The sequence below is a fragment of the Perissodus microlepis genome, chromosome 3 (genome assembly GCF_051167445.1).
Source record: "Perissodus microlepis isolate ML-2025 ecotype Zambia chromosome 3, ASM5116744v1, whole genome shotgun sequence".
In the NCBI taxonomy this organism is placed as follows: domain Eukaryota; kingdom Metazoa; phylum Chordata; class Actinopteri; order Cichliformes; family Cichlidae; genus Perissodus; species Perissodus microlepis.
In genome coordinates, this window is record NC_140463.1 from 29,622,534 (window position 1) to 29,643,782 (window position 21,249).

General features: G+C 37.7%; 1 protein-coding gene across 2 annotated transcripts; it reads left to right on the plus strand.

Annotated features, from left to right (window-relative positions):
- Positions 1-1,048: 1,048 nt before the first annotated feature.
- On the plus strand, positions 1,049-19,387 carry LOC146391045 (protein mono-ADP-ribosyltransferase PARP14-like). Of its 2 annotated transcripts, none has more exons than XM_084923938.1 (14): positions 1,049-1,330; positions 1,421-1,545; positions 4,499-6,013; positions 6,098-6,334; positions 6,589-6,813; positions 6,901-6,955; positions 7,120-7,266; positions 10,615-10,677; positions 10,762-10,938; positions 11,031-11,207; positions 11,329-11,949; positions 14,181-14,317; positions 15,229-15,409; positions 18,189-19,387. In XM_084923938.1, the coding sequence occupies exons 1-14, from the start codon at positions 1,159-1,161 to the stop codon at positions 18,479-18,481; spliced, it is 4,125 nt and encodes a 1,374-aa protein (XP_084780064.1). In that variant the 5' UTR covers positions 1,049-1,158; the 3' UTR covers positions 18,482-19,387. The 2 variants fall into 2 exon arrangements, with proteins under 2 accessions (XP_084780064.1, XP_084780063.1); XM_084923937.1 differs by having other exon boundaries at positions 1,051-1,330; positions 11,320-11,949.
- Positions 19,388-21,249: the final 1,862 nt, after the last annotated feature.

The window sequence follows — 21,249 nt, forward strand, 5'->3', positions numbered from 1 at the left end:
TTACATCAACAATGATTTTTTTTTTGCCCTCTGAATTTTTAGATATACTTTTTTAGCTCTTAAAATAAATTCTTTGAGAAAGAAAAATAAAGGATACAGGTGCAAAAACTGTGACTGATTTCCAGATTTTAGGATTCATTCCTCTAACACTCACTGAGTCAGGGCCGTGTATGTCTGAACATCCAAATTAAATTTGTTGTCTTTCTTAGCTAGATCATTCATTGCCTAACATCAATTTAAACTGTTTCATTAATGAATTAATTCATTCATTCATTAATGAACACACAGTGTAACACCTACATAAATGTATTTTATCAGTACATCAATAATTGTGCTTTACTTCTTAAAACTGCTTCATAGTTTCTATAAACATTTTAAATAACATCTTTTCATTCATTGTATTAACGAATTAACATTTTAGAAACGACTCTATTGCTATTACATATGGTTTCTTTCACTCTGGAGGCCACATCATGAATTAAACCTAAATGTCAAATGAAGCAAAACATGAATAAAAACAACTTGAATATCAAATTTCCCTGGATTACTATTACGTCTCACTGCACCGACACAGTTTTGGGTCTATAATGACACCTAGTGGGTTGGTGTGGTAATACTGCAGGATATAAGGAAGGTTTTACACGGAGGGATTCCTGTATGTTCAGGGTGTGCCCCGCCTCTACAGACCTATGGTAGCTGGGATAGGCTCCAGCTCCACTGCGTCCAGATAGGGATAAGCGCAAGAGGACGAATGGATGGATGGATGAATGGGTTTATGTGAAATATATTTGTTGTTGTTTCAGTTGTTGTTTTGCTAAAATATTTCTATCTGATCAGATGAAGCATAAAACCCCTTATTTGCTGTCAGCATAATTACTGGTAAAATGTCTTTCTCAAAACCATATTAAGACATAAATATAATTTAGAGTTATACTCTGACAGTTGAAACACCTTTTAAAGTACCTGCAGAGCAGGTGAGCCGACAAAAGCCCCTGAGAATTAAATGCGGACTTTTTCCATTACTGGGTGTGGGAGTGTAAACACGAAGAGGCGATACCTTAAAAGTGAAAGTGAAACAAAAACGGGCACTCACAGAGTGGCTCAAACAAGTGTTTGACGGGATTAAAGTTCTCATGTTAGAGTAGAATTGCAGATAAAATGGATGAATATCCGTATCCACTGTTTTTTGAAGCCACTGACTTTACAGACAGAGAGAAGGAGAAAGTGAGGAGATACTTTCAGAAAAGGCGAGACTCCGGGGGTGGCGACTGCGGAAATCTTGAAAAACTCGGAGGAAGAGTTTATAAAATCTGTTTCAAGTTAAAAGAAGGTAGGACAGTCAGTTATTTGTAAAATATTTTTTTAGATTTGTGTTTAAATGCAGGCTGTTTCAGTGACTCTGTCTATGGCTGTTTTCCAGATCAAGACAGAGTCTTGCAGAGGAAGTTTCACACCATCACTCTTCCTAGTGGAGAAGTGCAGCTGACCGTGAGCCGGACAAGTTCACCACAGACCTCTGACCAGCCATCGACAAGCCAATCACTGGTACAGTTTACTGCCCTTTCAAACATGACTTTTGGTCACAGTAAAAACTGAGCGCCAGAATAATGTGGCCAAATCAGTTTAAGAGGAGTGAGTTAACCTCCAGGAAAAGTTGGACAGCTGAGGACAATATTGACAAAAACAATTTCTTTGTTATAGTTTTCATTTCATTGTGCCTCAGTGTTTTCAGTGACTGACAGTTCTCAGGCTTCTTTCACTTCTGTGTCTCGCTGTTAGTACAGAGTGTAAAATACATGTTCAGCATTGTTTAAATAAGAACACATTACCTGAAAAATACATCATGGCACACTGTGCAGATACAGATATAATATTTAGTATTAAAGCCTATGTAGACAAGCAAGTAACCAATGCCATGTATGATACTCCACTTCCATATCATCAAAGATACTGTTTTTTTTAAAAAACACATAGGTCATAAAAGGCCAGATGGTAACACTCTCATTGGACACTTTATTAAGTACACCTTGAGAGTAACAGGGAAGACTTCAGTGCTGCTTTAAATCTTTGCTGTTAATTTTTTATTATAATGTTGTGATGTTATTTGAGTTACTGTTTCCTTCCTATCAACTCAAAGCAGTCTGGCCATTCTCCTCTGACCTCTGACATCAAGAAGACGTTTTCATGCAGAGAATTGGATATTTTCTCTTTTTCATTCCATTCTCTGTAATCCCTGGAGATGGTTGTGTAGGAAAATCCCAGTAGATATATATATCTGAAATACAACAAAATATTAAATTCTTTCTGGAATCCATTGACACTGCATCCCGTTAGCACACAAATGAAATAATATTGTGTTTTAAATTATCACCAGTCATTGCATTCTACTTTCATTTACATTGTGCACAATATCCTGACTGTTTTAGAAACAGGGTTGTAGTATATTTCTGTTCCAACACAGTGTCAGAGTCAGATATAGCAATCAAAAACAAAAACATATAAACAGATATTAATTTAATGTGTTTTTATCAACATAGGACTGTATGAATCTGTCCCGAATTCGACAAGTGGCACAAAAACAAACCAATGGAGGCCCCAGTAGAGTGCAATCAGATGAAGAGTTTATTAAGAACACACATGCGGGAAGAAGTACACAGCATCATATCAGCATATGTCTTCTGCCCAAAAATACACAGAGAATGGTTTATATATCATCAGGGTTTGACGCCCCCTCTTGCGTTCTATAACATATTTTTGTATTTCTAAGAACATCATTTGTATCTCGTACAGACAATGAGACGATTTTTAGAGCTAAGGTCAGACACAGAAGTTCCTCTTTCTAACATCTTTTCCCAAATATGGCGATGATTTCAGGCCCTGGAGGTCCCCGTGGACTTGTCCTCCTGTTGACCCATCTTCTGTCACCTGTTACTAAGTAAACTCAAATGCCACAGGTTGCAACAAGAAGCTGAATACATTCAGGCCTTCACTCAAGCCTGTTTCTAGATTATATGTACTATATGTGTTTTGTAAGTGTGTATGCAGTTTTAACCTTCTGTTGCTCTTAAGTCACCCACACAATAGATTGCCTGGACATTCGCGCCAAACAAAGCTTGAGACCATAAATTGACTGAGCTTTAACTCTTTACTGAGCACAAAATGCAATGTGTATAAAATGGTCTTAGCTGTACCTGTAATAAAAAGGTTAATATAAAGTCAGCAGGTTTTAATAAACATCTTAATGCAGTATCAATACTATAGATTATATCATTAATGATGCAGAATATATTGTAGCCATAAAATAATTTCTTTAATTCCACAGTGGCAACTGCTCAACAACTTTTTTTTAGAACTGGTTTATTTAACCCTTTAAGACCTACCATAGAACCAAGTCCGCCAGAGCTTATATTATATTTTTACATGTTGTAGAGCCATTTCTGGGAGCATTTCAAGTTGCTATACATCAACACAACCCAAATTTTAATAATATGTATGCATTAAGTGCATAGTAATTACATAAATTGCAAAAAAAGTGCAATAAACTACAAAAAAATTGAAAATCGTTTTTGTTTTTTTAACATATATTTCTAGTTAGAAAAATTTAAGAGGCTTATCCCTCAAAACTGTAAATACAAAAAAGTTGCAAAAAATAGTTTCCCACCACAGGAAATTTATTTTAAGTGTCTTCACAGTTTTATTTTTGAAATACACCAATTTTTATATACTGCAGGAAAAACGAAAATAAATAAACTTGCTGCAAGTGCTTTTTATGCAGTTTTTGCAAAGCTATATGTGGAAGGAAACTGTGACCTAGGACAAGCTGATGGCATAAGATGTAAGTACAACTCCTCCGGCTTCATATACAAAAAAATTATTGTGCTAGCTTACTTGGTTGCAGCGCTACCGGGATTTAAAAATAGCTATGCAAAACGGAGCGTGCCCGCTCTGACCAACTTTAAAGGGTTAAGAAACAAATACTAAGAAATGTCTTTTTTCTCTTAAGAGTTGCTGATTAAAATGGTGTTTCAGTGTTGGACGTTGTGGAGCTAGGGCTGGGCGGTTGGACGTTAAATCAAAATTGTGATTAATTAAACATTTTCCTCAGGTTCGAATAATGAATGATTATGATTGTAAGGCAAGCACACAAAAACTAGGTTTGTGCTGTAAATATACTGAACCACTAAAACTGAGATAGTTTTGGTATTTTCCCATAGTCGTCTTCTTTTTGTTTGATGTTGTCTTTACTATAGCCACATATATGTCCAAACAATGGAAATGGTAATTATATTTGGCAGTGTTTTATGTTTCCTCCATGAAGGGGGTCGTGCATGCCACAAACTGGACATAGACTGGACATAGCAGAGATAGTACATAATGGATGAAGAATATGATTCATTTTTGACTTACTGCCCAACCCTATGTGGTAAATTGTTTACAATAAGTAGCCCATCTTTAAGCATCAACTGACAAATTTGTTTGATTTCTTTCCCTCTTTCAGAGCTCTACAAACCCAAACATAAAAGGTCTTGAGAAGACTTTCAGGATAGATGTTTTCCTGCTGTTTTTCCTGAGAGACAACTGTAAAGCATACAAATTTTTGAAAAAACAACTGTCGTCAATCGGCTGCACAGTGGAGCTAAATTTTGATGAAGAGGAGGTTTTGGTTAGAGGGGAGGTTGACAAGGGTCCAGGAGGAGGTTTTGGTGGTTCTGCAGAAAAATGGGAGTATCAGGTGGATCGGGTCTTTGTCCAGCTCACCGAAACCTACCTCTGCTATCATGTGCTTGAGCCAAAACAGGTGAAAATGGTACTGCAGGACTCGGCCTTTAAGACAGATGATATCAAAGTTTACACAGAGAGTGGCTATGCTGTGGTTGTGGGAGAGGTTGATGCCATGAAGGAGAAGATTGCAATTCTGGAAAAAAGCCTACCCACCAAAAAGGAAGTGCCAATTGTGGAGAAGAACTTCAAGCTCATAGAAGAAGAGTTCAATCGAGAAATGTGTGCTAATTGTCCAGAGGTTACAATCATCAGAGGTAGTGCCATGATCACTTTGGAGGGCCCTGACAAAGAGGTGCAGTCAGGAGCTGCAAAACTGGTTGAACTGATTAAGAACGTAAAGGAGAAGAGCATTAAGTTCCCTACAGCTCTGCTTATCTTCATGAAGACCAGTGATGCCATCCCAAAATACCAAACTCGCTTCCAGCAGAGCCTCAGAAACCCTGTTTTCTTTGAGGTGGGTTCAGATCTGGTTCTGTCCAGTTTGTCCTCTGATGCTCTGAATGAGGCCGAGGCAGCAGTGATGAGAGACCTTAAAGTGACCACTGTACAGCTGCAGGGTGCAATAGATCTCAACAGGTTGAAAGAAATTCTGACGAAAGCCAAGAACGAGGCAAACAGTAGAGAGTTCAGAGTGGACATCAGCTACATGCCAGGCACCAGTGGAACCTCAACAACCAAAGTCCAACTGGTGGGCTACAGTGAAAATGTGGCCAAGCTCAATGAAGTTCTTCATGACTTCCAGTTGAATCAAGTTGCAACTCTAGAAGCCATCAATCTGCTTGATCCTGAAATGGTCGACTGTTTTAATAAAATCTTAGACTTGATTGGCATGAAGCAGACCAAGGTGACCTTACAAGCCTCACATTTTCCAAATCCTTGTGTGTTTGTGTCTGGTCCTCGATGTCATGTTCAGGAGGCCAAGGAGGCCCTAACATCAACTCTAGACAGTCTGATAGTAGACACTTTGACTCTAGATGGACCAGGGGCTCAGCAGTACTTCCAGGAAGAGGGTAAAGTGACTAAAGAGCTGATAGAGAGCTCCTGTCACGTCATTATCCGAGATAAGCAAACTGCAGCCACCCGAAACGTGCAAAGACCACGAAACACCAGCAGACTCAGTGATACACCTAGATCTCTCAGCTACAGCAGCAGCATGTACAGCACAGCTGGAAACTCTGCAATCAACAGAACAAACCTGAAGATCAAACTCAGCAGTTTAGAAAATGAACAGGTTTGATTATTTCCATTCAATTCTATTTCCCATAATCCCAAAATAAAATATCAACATTCATGTTATTCAATATTATTTCTGCAGGCAAATGTTCTGGTGGTCCCCTTGCTCAACAAGCAGCTGACTTCTACAAATATTGGCAACAGTTTGTGGGCCAAAGCTGGGAATGTATTAAAGTTAAAGTTTGATTCAGTCTTAGCCAGTTGTGCCCTCGCCCCTGGTGATGTTCAGCTGGTTGATGCACCTCCATCTCTGGGCTGCTCCAAGATTTTCTTCATTGAGTGCTTGCCTTGGGACGGAGTAAGAGGAAAGAGCGTTCAGGTAAAATTAAGGACTTTCATTAACACTTCTGGTGATGGAAAACACAAAAGAAAAGATAATTAAAGATAATAAAATACTAAATTAATGCGAAAATATTAATGCACAAACCAGATAACTGCAAAGGAAGATTTATGCAACCAAACTGAACTTTTTTGTGGATCCCCACAGTTTTCTGTGTGTGCTCAGTTGCAGTGTGCAATACAAGAGTTAAGTTTGAAAGCATTGTTTAAAAATATGTAAATTTTGATTTGCAGGCTCTTGGTAACGGTCTAAAAAAGTGTCTGGAGCTTTGTGTACAGCAGAATTTGGGTTCAGTGGCCATTCCAATCATTGGGCCAGGTGTTATTTTAAAATACCCGCTGAGAGAAGCCATTCAAGTGTTGACTGACGTCATTCACCAGTTTGGATTATCTGCATCCTCTGGCTCTCTTACAAACATCCACATTGTCATTAAACCTGGTTACCCTGATTCTGAGGAGGTCAGTGTCAGTTGATATGTCCTATATGTGATCTGTAACATGCAGGAATCAATTATCTATCATGTTATTCTGTGTTTTTATCTACAGTGCTATCACGATGTCTACAAACAGCTCAGCTTAATTATGAACCAGGGAGGCCAAGGTAAATTAGCACTACTCAGACTGTCTTCAGTATGTGATATTAATGCATAGTGAGGAGATAAAAAGCATTAAGCCAGTCCCATATTTTACCATCTTCATTAGTACCCTCAGTCATCAGATTAAATATATCAAACAATAGCTAATATGTGGTCTTCTTCCTCTCAGCAATCTTCAGGTCCCTCACCAGCGACCTAGATGACATCATCATGACAGTGGGAAGTGAGGTTAAACTACACGTGGTGTTTGGTGACATCACTAATGAGACTACAGATGTTGTGGTGAACACAACCAACTTCAAAAGTTTTGACCTTGGTAGGTGAAACTGGGGAAGACAAGAAGATGTAGTGAGCAGGACAACCCAGTTGCATCTGTAAAATTATTTTTATCCACAATGGTAGCATAGCTCTTTACCGATGGCAAAGGCAAACAGCTGTTCATTAATATCTGCACAGAAATGGGGATACCCATATGAATATAATCTTTGAAGATCAAAGTTTTCATCTAGCATTATCAGTAGGTCACGTATATTAGCTAAAAACCATATAATTATATATACTCAGCAAAAATACAATAGATAGTCATGGTCCAGCAGCATAAGTAATTATGCCACTACTTTCTAATGCACATGGGCCAGCAAAACTAGATAATTTTTTGTATTTGGGATCTAGTACTGATCATGGTTATAGTTTCACATATTATATAATTCCCTCGAAGCACAGACCAACGCAATTGGTTTTCTGTCACTGGTTTATTTGAAGACTGCTCTCCAAAGCCACCGTGAAAACTACACAGCATTAACAACATAAAGACTCAATGTAAGACACAGCGCCTAAAATAACACTGTACAACAAAACAAAATAGACCAATAAATACCTCGTTGGCTGCAAAAAATGAATTAGTCACCATTCTTCAGAGGTTTCCTTTTAAGCGTGTAGTTAAAGTTCATTGTACTTAACGTGACTTTCAATAAAGAACATTACAGGTTCATTCTTGCTCCACACTTACAGGTATTTCCCCGACTTCCAGAAAGGAAAAAGCGAGACTTGTAAACAAGCTTGACTTTCAAAATAAAAGCACCATAACTTTAACTACATAAAATAACATAACATAACATACATCTTAAACAGTTTACAACAATGACACAGACCTTGACAAGATAAAGAAATGATCCAAATTATATAAAAAATGTCATCATCCCAGCAGCTACATATTATATGTGTGAAACTATATATGTGAAATCATAGTGCATTTTTTTTTCTCAAAGATTTATTTTTTATTTATTGCTTTTCCAACAACATTTTAACCAACAGGAAGAGAGAGTTTACATAAAATAGAGGAGGAAATTAATAAAAAAAAAAATTTGAGTGTATAATAGTAATGTATGTACATCGTGTATGAACAGTGTTGGGGAAACACATAGATATAGTTATACATACTCTCCCATGTAGATCATTCAGATATTATTACAGAAAAAAAATATATATATAGATAGATAGATAGATAAGTAAAACAAAGCAAAACAAACCCCCCCCCCCCCCAAAAAAAACCCCCAAAAAAACAAAAAACAAAACAAAAAAACCCCCCAAAAAAACAAGGGTTAACAGACAGTGCTCCAGAAAAAAACAGGTATAACACAGTGAGACATTAGGTTTAAGTGCATTATTCCAGGGCTTCGGTCTTAAGTTTAGTCCAAGGGTGTCAAGTTAGTTAGAGAGGCATCCGACCTAACGGTTGCAATGATAAGCTGTGTCCTCTTCAGTTCCAGTCCATTTAATTTCACATCTCTTCTCCTGTCCTTCTATTGAACAGTCCAGCACTCGCAGGGCCCCCAGGTTCTCTTTAACAGCTGCAACACTACTTCTCCCATACAGGTTAAATGGATATAGTCATTTCTGTTCACTATCGATCATCTCCTCACTTTCCAAAAATAACAAAAAATTTCCCCACATTTTTTTAAAGGAAGCATGTTTACCCTTTATCATAGACGTAAGTTTCTCCAAAGCAAGGGATTTTGACAGTGTCGACAACCAAGTTCTCAAGTGTGGTCTACTAATGGATCTCCATGATTTGGCTATGCTATATTTTGCCTGTAACAGGCAGAAGATTGTGGTTTTTTGGTTAAAAAAAACCACAATCCCCGGATTTCAGCAGGGAAAATTCCTAGGATGCATAGTTTAGGACATAGATTCAGCTTGACACTTGTAATATGAGCAATTACATCTAAAACTTCTTTCCAAAACTTTTGGATTTCTGAGCATTCCCACAGTCAATGCATCAGTGTGCCTTTTTCCACACATTTAACACATATGTCCGGAGTTTTGGGGTCAAATTTGTTTAATAATGTTGGGGTGATATATTTAAACTAATATACTGGATTAGTTTAAATTGGGTGTTTATAGATTGTGTTTGGGCTTTCAAGCAGGCTTTTTGCCATTCCTCTGTAGTTATTCTACACTCTAAGTCTTGACACCATGTGAGTCTTTCTTTTTCTGAGGATGTTTGAGAGCCATCTCTGAGGTTGCTGTAAAAACGGGATATTAAACCCTTCTTCAGCTGATGGTTTATTGGTATGTCCTCTAATGAGTTTAGAGTGGGCAATGTTAGGGATTTTTGAGTTTTTGAAATGAAGCTTCTGATTTGAAGAAATTTGAAGAAATGTTTGGTTGGAATGCCAAATTTCTGTGTCAAGCCATTAAAACATAGTAGGGTGTCCTTGTCAAATAGGTCTGCAACTTTGCACAGGCCTCTGACGGCCCACATTTTAAAGCCCATAGTGCATATTAGGCATATTCAGCAAGAACAGGCTTAGTGGATGACAAAATGCAAAACTCTGAGGCACAGGTGCTGGAAAGCAATCAGGACTGAGATTATCAAACAGTAACAAAAATAAGTGACTCAGTGACAGTCCGGCAGGGAACAAAGGTGAACAGGCATGCTGCCTGTAGTGTGTACTCGGCATGAGTAATGTTTGATTTCTAGCCAAGCATGTTTGGCAAGGATTAACCTTTTACATACCTTAGAGTACCAATTCTCATAAATGTATGTGGATTGATTTGGGGAAACAGGGTTGATGAGTAACTGTAAGCAGGAAGCAAGACTAAGAAATGAAATGGGTAGAATGTCTGATACTACACTGCAAGTATTCAACTGTGCCACAAAAGGGAACTTAAAATAATACTGTGGCATCAAGTGTCTTATTGTTGTTGCTGTCTACTGTTGATCCAAAGTTGTGCTTACTAATTAAATACAATTATTAAATATATAAATATATCAGTATTTAACCAATAGGCACTACATATTCATTTTAATAAGATTATCTTAGACTTTTTGGAGCCCTAACTTTTCCTTTCCTGCTACTATAAGGTTGGCTTTTGTGATTTTTATTATATGCTAACAAATCGAAATATTTGTTAACCAACTGTGCAACTTGCCCTAAACTTTACAGTAGCAAAAGTCGGCATGTTACTAAAAAAATGGATGGCAATAGTTATGTAAAGGTCAATAACCACCATCATCACCAGTCAGTCCTGGTGCTGATTAGCTGTGTTAGCATGCTAAAATTAGAACAAGATTAGCATATAGCACAGCTTCACAAACTTGCCTTTATTGACAGATTGTAAGACCTTTAATATATATTTTCTTACTTTTCGTCATCTACAGATGGAGTATGCAAAGACATCTTAACTGTAGCTGGACCAGAAGTGGAAGCTAAACTGAAAGCAGGTGAGAAAAAGAGAAGCTGCTACTTACCTTCTCATCTTACTTATCTGACTCTCACTCATCCATCCTCTGTCACTTTCTGTGCAGCAAAAGTGAATCGAGGACAAATTTTCGAGACCCAGTCTGGAAACTTCCCATGTAAAACTATTTTACACGTGCATGGAAAACAGGATGAGGTCCTCATTGAACAACTTGTGTGTGGTATCATGCGTTATTGTGAAATTCATAAATACAACTCAGTGGCAATTCCTGCCATGTGTGCTGGTAAGTATCTTGTTTGGCATTTCTATTTATTCTGTTTGTTGTGAAACACACACACACACACACACACCTAAATGCAAGTGGTGTTTTAACAGGAGCTGGAGGGTTGAATCCTGCCATTGTGGCAGGAGCCATTCTTCGAGGGATCAAGTCATCTGCATCAATCATGACCAGCCTCACTGACATCCGTCTCATCCTGATTAAGATCGATGTCTTCTTGGCTTTTAAAGAGGAAGCAATGCAGATGTATTCCCCAGCTGTCATCAACAGAGGTGACAGAATTATTCACAAACTGACATTTTGTGTAGTTATTTAGTGTAGTGAATTTTAACATAAAAACAGATTAAAAATATTTTACTGAAAATTTTTACTGATTTGTTCTAGTACTTCCAGTGCTTCCAGTATTTCCAGTCCAAGTACAGCAACAACAGTCTCCTCCTTCTGTGAGTGCATACCTCAGCAGTCTCCAAATCAGCTCTACAAGTCAGCAGTCTGTCTTCACGTTCCTGGGTCTTTCCAAAAAGGACGTTGACGATGCCATGGAAAAGCTGAAGCATCAATATCACACACAGTGCTCCAGTAAAACCTTCTCAAAGGAGGAACTGGAACCCCTCGACCAGGATGACATGATGGAGCTGAAGGAGCTGGTGGAGTCTGAGGGTTTATTCATGCAAACAGATCAGTCTGGTGCCCTAACAGTGAGTGGGTTGAAAGACGGGGTCACCCGAGTGATGCAGAAAATGAATCAGTGTCAGTTAATGGGTCTTGCTAATGAGGTGAGAGTCAGGGAGGAGGAGGATTTGTACCTCCGAGTTGTTTGGTGCATCCTGGCACATAACGGAAACTGGGAAAGACTTCCCAGAACAGCCAATCACCAACTGGAAAGCAACGAACTAACAGAAGAAATAACAAATGCACAGGGACTCACATGGGAGGTTAATCTACAGACGATGGTGGCCACACAGCAACTGAACAGACAGACAACGAAGCTAAAGCGACTTGAGAATCTGAGAGGTGAGAAGATCTCAGTGTTGTGTAAAGAGCCTGACTGATACTAGAGTTTGATGCTTGAGAGCAATATAAAGTTAAAACAAACAATTGTTAAGATTTTGATTTAATGATTTATTAAAGAGATTTCAATGAAATGAAATCAAGATTTAATGAAAGGACAGTGTAGAAATAGAAATGAATTATGTATAACAAACTACTGCACCTGTAAGAAAAACAAACATACAACAGCTGGTACACAGAAATTTGCAAATGCACAGGTACATAAATCACAAATACATAGATGTATGTGTGTCTGTGTGAGAGAGAGAGAGAGAGAGCAAGTGAGAACAGAGTGTGTATGCAGTGCTCTAGATTAACTTTTTGCCTCAGTTGCACTGGTGCGCCTAACTTTTTTTCTTAGGTCCACCAGCACAAAAGTTAAGCGCACCCAAATTTTTCAACCACATCATTTAACCCCACAGTTTTACATGTTCACTTTTTTTTTAATTGCTGTCCATACAGACAGTATTGATTTGTAAATAATCTTGTCAACACAAAGTTCTTTATTTGGTGCACATTTCTACAAGAAAGATAAGTTACTGAAAAAGTGCTTGTGCTTAAAGTGCTTTGGCATAATCTCGGCGTCCTCTGATGACCTATTTGCTGCTGCCTGCCGGTGAAAGGCAGTGGGGAGAGGGCACTTTGGCCAGTGCATTTATCGCGGCATATAATATGTTTTCTGGATATACTGTGTTTTTTCAGCGTTCAGAGGTTTATGGCTAAATGTGAGAGCACTGGCTATGAATTTCAGACGGATCAGGGCTTAACGAAAAAGTTATCAATCGTTCTTTTCATCTTTTCTCATTACCCACAGCTACATTCACCTTTGTTGGGCCTAGAATACTCACTAGGGATTGGGTATCGTCACCGATTTCTATAATCCATTTGATTCTGATTCACAAGGTTTCAATTCGGTTCAATTCAGTTTTGACTCTGACAGTCAGAAATATTGTAATTCTGATCATTTATCAGTACTGATACATGTGAGACTTCATCAGAGGTGTGAGCATCACAGGAGATGCCTTTCAGTCAAAGTAACTGAGGATAAAACACAGACAAAATTAAGGACATTTTCCTGGCCTGGCTTTTTATAGCAGATAACCTTAAAAATATTCTGCAGTAGAACAAAAAAATTGAAGAAAACCATGAATCAACATATTAACATTTCCTGATGCTGCTGAAGCGAAGCAGAGGAAAGTTACAGAGGTTTTATTAATGGCACCCCTAAGGGTTTCACAATTTGGCATAATTTTAAAAAGTTAAAATTTCTTCACTATTAAACAGCAGAAATGAGGCTTTCTTGTCGGAAGTCATTTTATCCCTTCATTCAAGCTACTCACCTCTATTCACCTGCACTTTCAAACGCACACACGCAAAGGACTACAGGAATATCTGGACCACGGCCAGTCACAGAGGTCCCGCCCCGATTATCTCTGATTGGTTTAGACCACAATATGGGCATAATGTGTGTCTGTTGTTGACCACACGGAGACTTTCGGAATTGCGGACACTTTTAATTTTTTTGTACTGAACGGCTGGTCACACCGGTGCGACCTAGGATTTTTTTCAGTCACACCATGGAAAAACTAAGGTGCATATGCAACCAAACAGGTCACACTCTAGAGCCCTGAGAGTCCCAGAGTACTATAGGCAACGGGTAACCGACCCTGCTAGAGGCCAGCCACTGTGGTGCGAGCAAAAAAGCTCAAGTTCCTGAGCTCCAGGCGCCCAAGAATTGTCCAGTACCCGGCAGATGTATGTGGGGGTATGAAACAGGGGTGTGTGAAACGTAACCCACAACCCTCCATCAAGACACTACGTGTATGAGTGATAAAAACAGTTTGAAGTAAAGAAGGTTGCAAAAGTCATTATGAAACTAAGCATAAACAGTTCATTTTTAAACAAGAAATATAAAAATCCCACATCAGCAGATAACTGAGGATCATATTGCCCTGTTATTTCATGTTTAAATGTCTAATTTAGAAGCAGTGTTATGTTATTGTCAGACAGGCTCTATTACATGTTTCATTTTGGTTTTATTCACAGACCATCCCATGAAAATATAGATTTTTTGATTTGTTGTTTGTTGATTGGTATTTACTGCAAGATTTGTAGTAAATAGCAAAAAATAAATCTCAGCATAGGCTCTCTCTGTGTCTTCTCGTGTATATGCTATATATGCTTGTCTCTTTCAGACTTTACTTTCCCTCTGTACTGGGACAGCATGGCTGCCAGTGAAAATATGAAGGTCATTCCCCTGGAGTCTTCTTCTGCAGAGTACCGAACAGTGAAGGAGGCCTTCAAACGAACTGTCACCAAAACTGTGATGAAGGTGGGTTGCTCTCCCTGCATCAGTTTCTACTTATATTACCTGTCTTATTATACGCATGCTGCTTCATCACTACTTTATTCTTCATAAATGTTATTAATGAAATATTATGCAACTGTGAAGTGGAACACACAGATATTTCTGTTTTAACTTGCTTTAATATTTATGTATATTATTCACAGTAATTCCCCATTATTTATTTATTATTGCTTCATGTTTATGACATATCCTATCATAAATTCTTCCTCACAGTTTGTTGAGATATACATATTTACAGATATATGTACATATAAACACATACTGACACAAATATACATGAACATACATGCGCACACCCGTACACGTATATACACACTGTCTGTGTAAATAGTGGGTGAGAACGACCGGTCAGAGTGGTCATGCTGGGACTTTGTTTCAGTTCCTCACTCAGCCTGTTCCAGTGCTTCACTTCCACATACAGAGATGCTAAAACTTCATTTATTAATAAATAAATTATATTTAAATAATTAATGTACATATGAAATGGAAGAGTAAAACATCATAATATAATTTCAAGTTACAAGAAATCAGTCAATGTCACATTTTATAAACAAACTAATTTCCCCATTTAAAAGATATGATTTATTTAATTCAATTGTATTTATTTATTCATTCATTTGGGATTTTAGGAGGATTTTAGTTTCAGTCCACCATATCGCTGAAGTCCACTGAATTGATGACGACATAATTTGCAGTATTAAAGTAATTAATTGATTGCTGTTGATAACACAGACGCTTCTCATACCTGAGATGCACGCCTCATTTTATGGCCCAGAGAATATATAAGCATAAAACGAACCCTCAGATGTAATTAATATCCTTGACTACCTTGTTTGGCAGCTTGTTGATCCTTTGTCCTTCTTCTCTCTTGTCAGATTGAGCGTTTGCAGAACGTTCACCTGCGTCGCGCCTATGAAGCACAGAAGAAGCTCATTTCTGATAAGAATGCACAGGAGGGAGGAGCAGGGGAGAAACTTCTGTACCACGGGACGACCCAGGACAATTGCGACTCCATAATGAAAACTGGATTCAACAGGCGCTTTGCTGGGCAAAATGGTGATAGTCTTTTTATAATCCACAACTACAGAACATGCCAGCATTTATCTCTTAAGCTTTTGGAAAGTACCACATGCAATCTGTCAGTGCCAAAACCATGTTCTAACCAAAGTCAACACCGGAGTCTTCTTACAATTGCACAAATATTTGCAAAACACTAAATATCACTCCCTCCAGGTAATACACAACACCATGGTTCTTCATTCACAGATGGATTTATTCTTCCGTCACACTTCTCCTCCAAACTACCATAAAATCCACAATCAAACTGTCATTACATAACCGTAAAGAATGACCAGGCATAAATATTACAAATAAACATTTAAATCAAAGTTAACAAATATGCGATAAACAAAACACAGTTACTGTACCTCGCTGGCTGCATGTAACCATGAGGGAATTAAACAATACTTAACAAAAAAACACTCCCCAACTTCTTTCACCTCTTCTTAAATCTTCGCTTCACTTATTTAACTTACAACTTAGCTTCTTTGCACATGCTTTCTTAACTTCCCTTTGCGTCTCTTAAAGGGGCCTATGCGCAACACAGAAAGTAACATAGTCCCTACCCCAAAAGAAACAACAATAAATAAAGGAAATAGAAAACATACATAAACACAATAAATTAAACTAATTGTAATAATTTACATTTATGGCAGTTAAACTAAACAAGTAGAGCTACAATTAAATGTTGAAAGAAAAAACATTGTCTTTACATTAAAAGGTTTTAGTTATCAGGGCATAATAAAAGTAACCTTGTCATTAGCAGTCTTGAAATTAAGTAAATATAACCTCAGATGACAGGAAGATATATAAGGTATATTAAGTTTCATTATTCATTTAACAAAAATTAAGCCAAAAGGAGGAAGCAGTGTATGAAAGCCAAAGTGTCCCCTTTATAAAGTATTTTTATAAAAACAGAAGTTTTGGCAATCGTTTTTATCGTTATTTTTTTTTATCTTTTTTATCATTAACTTGGTTTCCCTGGGTCTTTTCCCTTGTGTTATGAATAAATCTTCTTTTTTGGGGGGTACCAGTACTGGTTTTATTTTGTTGTATTTCATGGACCGACACACAAAATATTGTCGGTCCATGAAATACAACAAAATAAAACCAGTCCATGACACAAAAAAGGTTGGGGACCGCTGGTCTAGAGTATTCAGGTGTGTGTCAACACAATACCACAATCTTCCTAGGATTGGACGTCCCAGCAAACTTGCCCCAAGATCAAGATCTTGCAATGCTCAAAGAAACTGCAAAATACCCAAACGCTACATCTCAGACTCTACATGTCTCATTAGCGTGTTAAAATATTAAAGTTCATCACCATACAACTAGAAAACAACTGAATGAGTGTGACTTGTTTGGAAGGGTTGCATTTTTTTTTTTTTTTTTTTTTTGCAACCACAAGACCTGGGCACATTGCAGTCATTGAGTAAACCATGAGTGCCTCTGTTCTAAAGAGTCTAATGTGACACTATCTGTCTGACAGCATATCCAATATAGATCATGCAGCAAGACAGTGATCCCAAGCACAGCAGAAAATCTACAACAGAATGGCTGCAAATGCTGCAATGGCCCAGTGTCCTTGCTTAAATGATGTGGTGGGACCTTAAGAGAGCTGTTCATAAATGAATGCCTGCAAACTTCGATGAAGTGAAGCAACGCGCTAAAGAAGAGCGGGACGAAATTTCTCCATAACAATGTTAGAGCTAGATAAAGTGACACAGGGAATGACTACTTAAAGTCATTGCTGCTAAAGATGGTTTAATTATTAAGGTATTGAGTCATAGCTCGTACTTAGTTTTGTTATTCACTGCTTCTGCATTTTGGTTTAGTTTTTGTTAAATAAATAATAACATCCTGTATGAGACTTAGCTTGATCAGTTTTTTTACCTTATGAAGTGGCACATGAAAAAAAAACCCACTTTGTATTAATAGTTTTCTTTACTGCATTCGCCCACCGGACAAGCATTGTTTGGCATGAGCAACCCACTTCGTGAACACCATAACACAAAACCAGGCGACATAGGATTGTCAAATAGATACCATAGGTGTCTCTATTAAAAATCTTGTTGTCTGATGTTCCACGCTTCACAAAACTGACTCTAATGGTGAATAGATTTAAGTGTTTATTACAGTATTTGTTATTAATTACAAATGATGAGAGTGAATGTGTTTAAATAGACCTTTGACAAGTAACAGCCCATCAAGTATTACACTATTTGGTCCTGTATACTGTCAGGACAATGCAGGTAAGAATACACTGTGAGTATGAGAGCATTCATATATTAAGGCTGAATAAATTATTTTCACTTCTGGTGACACTGATGTTTCAAGGATGGCATGGAAGGCAGGGATTTGTTTTTTGTGGGGGGGGGGGGGGTTGTGTTTGTTTAAACATTAGTAAGCATTTATGGCTTTGGGACACATAAAAACTGGTGTTTTATGTGACTGTGAAGGTGTTTTCAGGCCTAGTACAATAACAGCACTTGATTCCTTATCGGGTTGAAAAGATATTTTTATGTTCCTGCATGCACTAATAAAACATGTCAGTTACAGTCAACAGTGTGGTCTAAACACCTGGTGAAAGATATGAAAGTAACATTACAATGAACTAGTAATTCTGTGTTCTACAGCTTGTACTTCCAGGGTATTTGTGACACCTAAAGATCTACTGCCAGGAGGCTGAGCGGTATCATGTGATTGATGTTGCAAGTCACTACAGTTTAAAGAGGATCACCTATTGTTAACTTTCTTTTTTTCTTCCTACACTCAGCAACTTCATATGGTCATGGGACCTACTTTGCTGTAAAAGCCAGCTACTCAGCCCACCCCACCTACTCCAAGCCAGCTGCTGATGGTTCTCAGTTAATGTTCGTCGCCCGAGTCCTCACAGGCGTCTACACTCTGGGCCAAAGTGATATGATGGTGCCTCCACCTCGAAACCCCCAGCAGCCTCACGACCGCTATGACAGTGTGGTAAACAGAATGTATAACCCCAGCATGTATGTTGTGTTTCATGACAACCAAGCGTACCCTGACTACCTCATCACATTCAAGGGAGAGTAAAGGAAAAGTGTTTTCCACTGTTGACAAATGATGGTGTCTGAAAAATCCAAAAAGAAAAATATAAAACTTATATATGCACATTTCACATTACAAACAATTATATTTAATGAAATTACGAGTTTATTTCTTAAGTATTGAATTCTGTCTGATTTTATGCTTAATTATTGACCTGCTACTGAAGTAGAAATATATGTACATAAACACTGGAAACATATTACGCAATCATGCCGTTTAAAATGTTTTATTTGGCAAAAATTTGCACCTTACATCTTCACTTTGCCAAGTGTAAAGCACTTTGAATCACACCTAATTAATCTGAGAACATGGCACATAACCCTAATAAAGATTTACTGTATGACTGTGTGGTCCATTCTTGAAAAAGGAAAAATTAGAGGACGTGGGTGATCAACATTTAAAAAGAAACTGTGATATTTAATTAAATTGTGATCAAATTAAGCAAACACATATGAAAACTTGTTCAGTTCATAATCAAGTAACTGCTGAACATAGCAAACCATCTGGTATAGTAGTTTAAAATGTTAACTGTGGTAAAATGAGCGTTAAACACATGAGTGATGAGATAATAGCTCCAAAGGACGATAATCTTTCTTGTCTGTGTCTTGAGATGTTTCTTTTGGAGTAATTCTCCCCCCTAGTGGCCAAAAAATTATCAAAAATTTATTCACTTTGTCAAAGGGTCAAAAAGATAGCTTTCCCATATATCAAAAAAGCAAGTCAACCTTCCTTGTGTTTTCATTTACTACAAAACTGAATCTATGTTTAAAATATAAGCCATCTAGCTACTATTCATTTATATTCATTTTACTACTATCTGCAGCATTTGAAAAAAATATCACCAATGCTAAAGCTATATAGCTGTAAAACTGTAGTTGGATAATGACGATATAGGCCTCTATGTGGTAAAAGAATAACTGAAGAATGAACGGATAAATGAATATCCGTTTATTTAGCTTCATGTTCACGGATTCTCAGGGGTTGATGGTGACAGACGCCTGGCCTTGGACCTGCCGGAGAGCAGGACAGTCCAGAGTGGCGATCACCCTGCTTGTCCCGGCCCTCTGCGGAGTGAAATACTCAGTCCAGGTAAGAGAAGAGCCTCCTATGACCAACCTGAGAAAAGACAAACACGTCAAAAATATTAAAGCAAAAAGCAGAAGCCTTTGCAATACGTGTATTTTTTTTCCTTTTGCTACTATTTAGAGGTTATAAAATCTTTAATCTGGAAAGATCCAATGGAATGAGGTGAAACTGAAACCTGTTTTGGTTTTATGTGGAAATATTTTATACAAACAGTTGTTCATCATCACTCACTTGTAATACCTGGACTTTGGCTCCATCATCCCAGGTCCTTCCATGCGAATGTAGACGTTCTCCAGGTTGAAGCTGAAGGGGTTTGTGAACTCCACAGTTGCTATCATCTCTTCATTCACTTTTCCTCTACCAGACACCTGAAGTACACACAGGAAATGTAAAAAATCCACCCCTAAAATCCAACTTTGTATATGATAAACAGGACATCAAACATGTAATGAAAGCAAAGCAAACCGTTTGCTCATAGGGGGCTGTCTGTTTTGTGTTGAACAATATTTTTGCTCTAATGATCTTATTATTATTATTATTATTATTATTATTATTATTATTATTATTATTATTATCTTCTTATATAACTTACTATTAACTGAGCAGCCAATCAAATAGTCACTCTGTCAACTACACAACATTAACGGCACATAAATCGATCCTCAAACATCTCTGTGTTTAAATTCCTGAACTTAAATTTAAGGAAAACTGGCTGCTCATGACAGCACAAGTTTTACTTTGTGTAACTGCTTCTGCCACAGTGCAGTCTGGGTCCTTACTCAGCAGAGTGAGATGGAAATAGAAGAGGTGGATTTTCCCACCCCTTGTAGGCGGGGCTGCTGAAGCACCTTTGAATGGGAAGGACATATTTAAAGAAGCAAAGATCACTGTTGATGTTGAGACATACAATTTATGTGTGGTCACTTCTGGTCTTTCTGACAATTTACACCTAAAATATGAGCATTTCAACAATGTTATTCAAACCACATGTCGAAAAACCATGTCATTATTTGTTAATGCATAATAAACTAAGCTTACTTCAATTGAACTCTAAAGTTTGGGTTCTGAGTTTTAGATATTTGTAGATTACCACTTGAAACTACATGTGAGAATGTGGAAGAACACTGTGGAAGATCAAGACAAAATCTGTAACTGATGACTTATAAGAGCACAAAAGTAACTGTAGTGTTTCACACTAAAGTGAAAGATGTTTAATTTCCTCAGCAGTGAATAATAAAGGATGTTGAGTTTGTTTAGTAGCTTCATGAAAATTTTAAACTGTTTCAAAATTGATTAAATCAATAACGCTTTTTTGCCCTGTGAACTTTCGTGTTTGCTCTTAAAATAAACTCTTTGAGACAGAAAAATGAAAGATACAGGTACAAAAACTGGGACTGATGTCCAGATTTTAAGATTCATTCCTCTGACACTCGTTGAGTCAGGGTTGGTGTGGTAATATTACAGGATATAAGGAAGGTTTTACACGGAGGGATTCCTGTATGTTCAGGGTGTGCCCCGCCTCTACAGACCTATGGTAGCTGGGATAGGCTCCAGTTCCACTGCGTCTAGATAGGGATAAGCGCAAGAGGACGAATGGATGGATGGATGAATGGGTTTATGTGAAATATATTTGTTGTTGTTTCAGATTTTCTCAAATGTTTCTATCG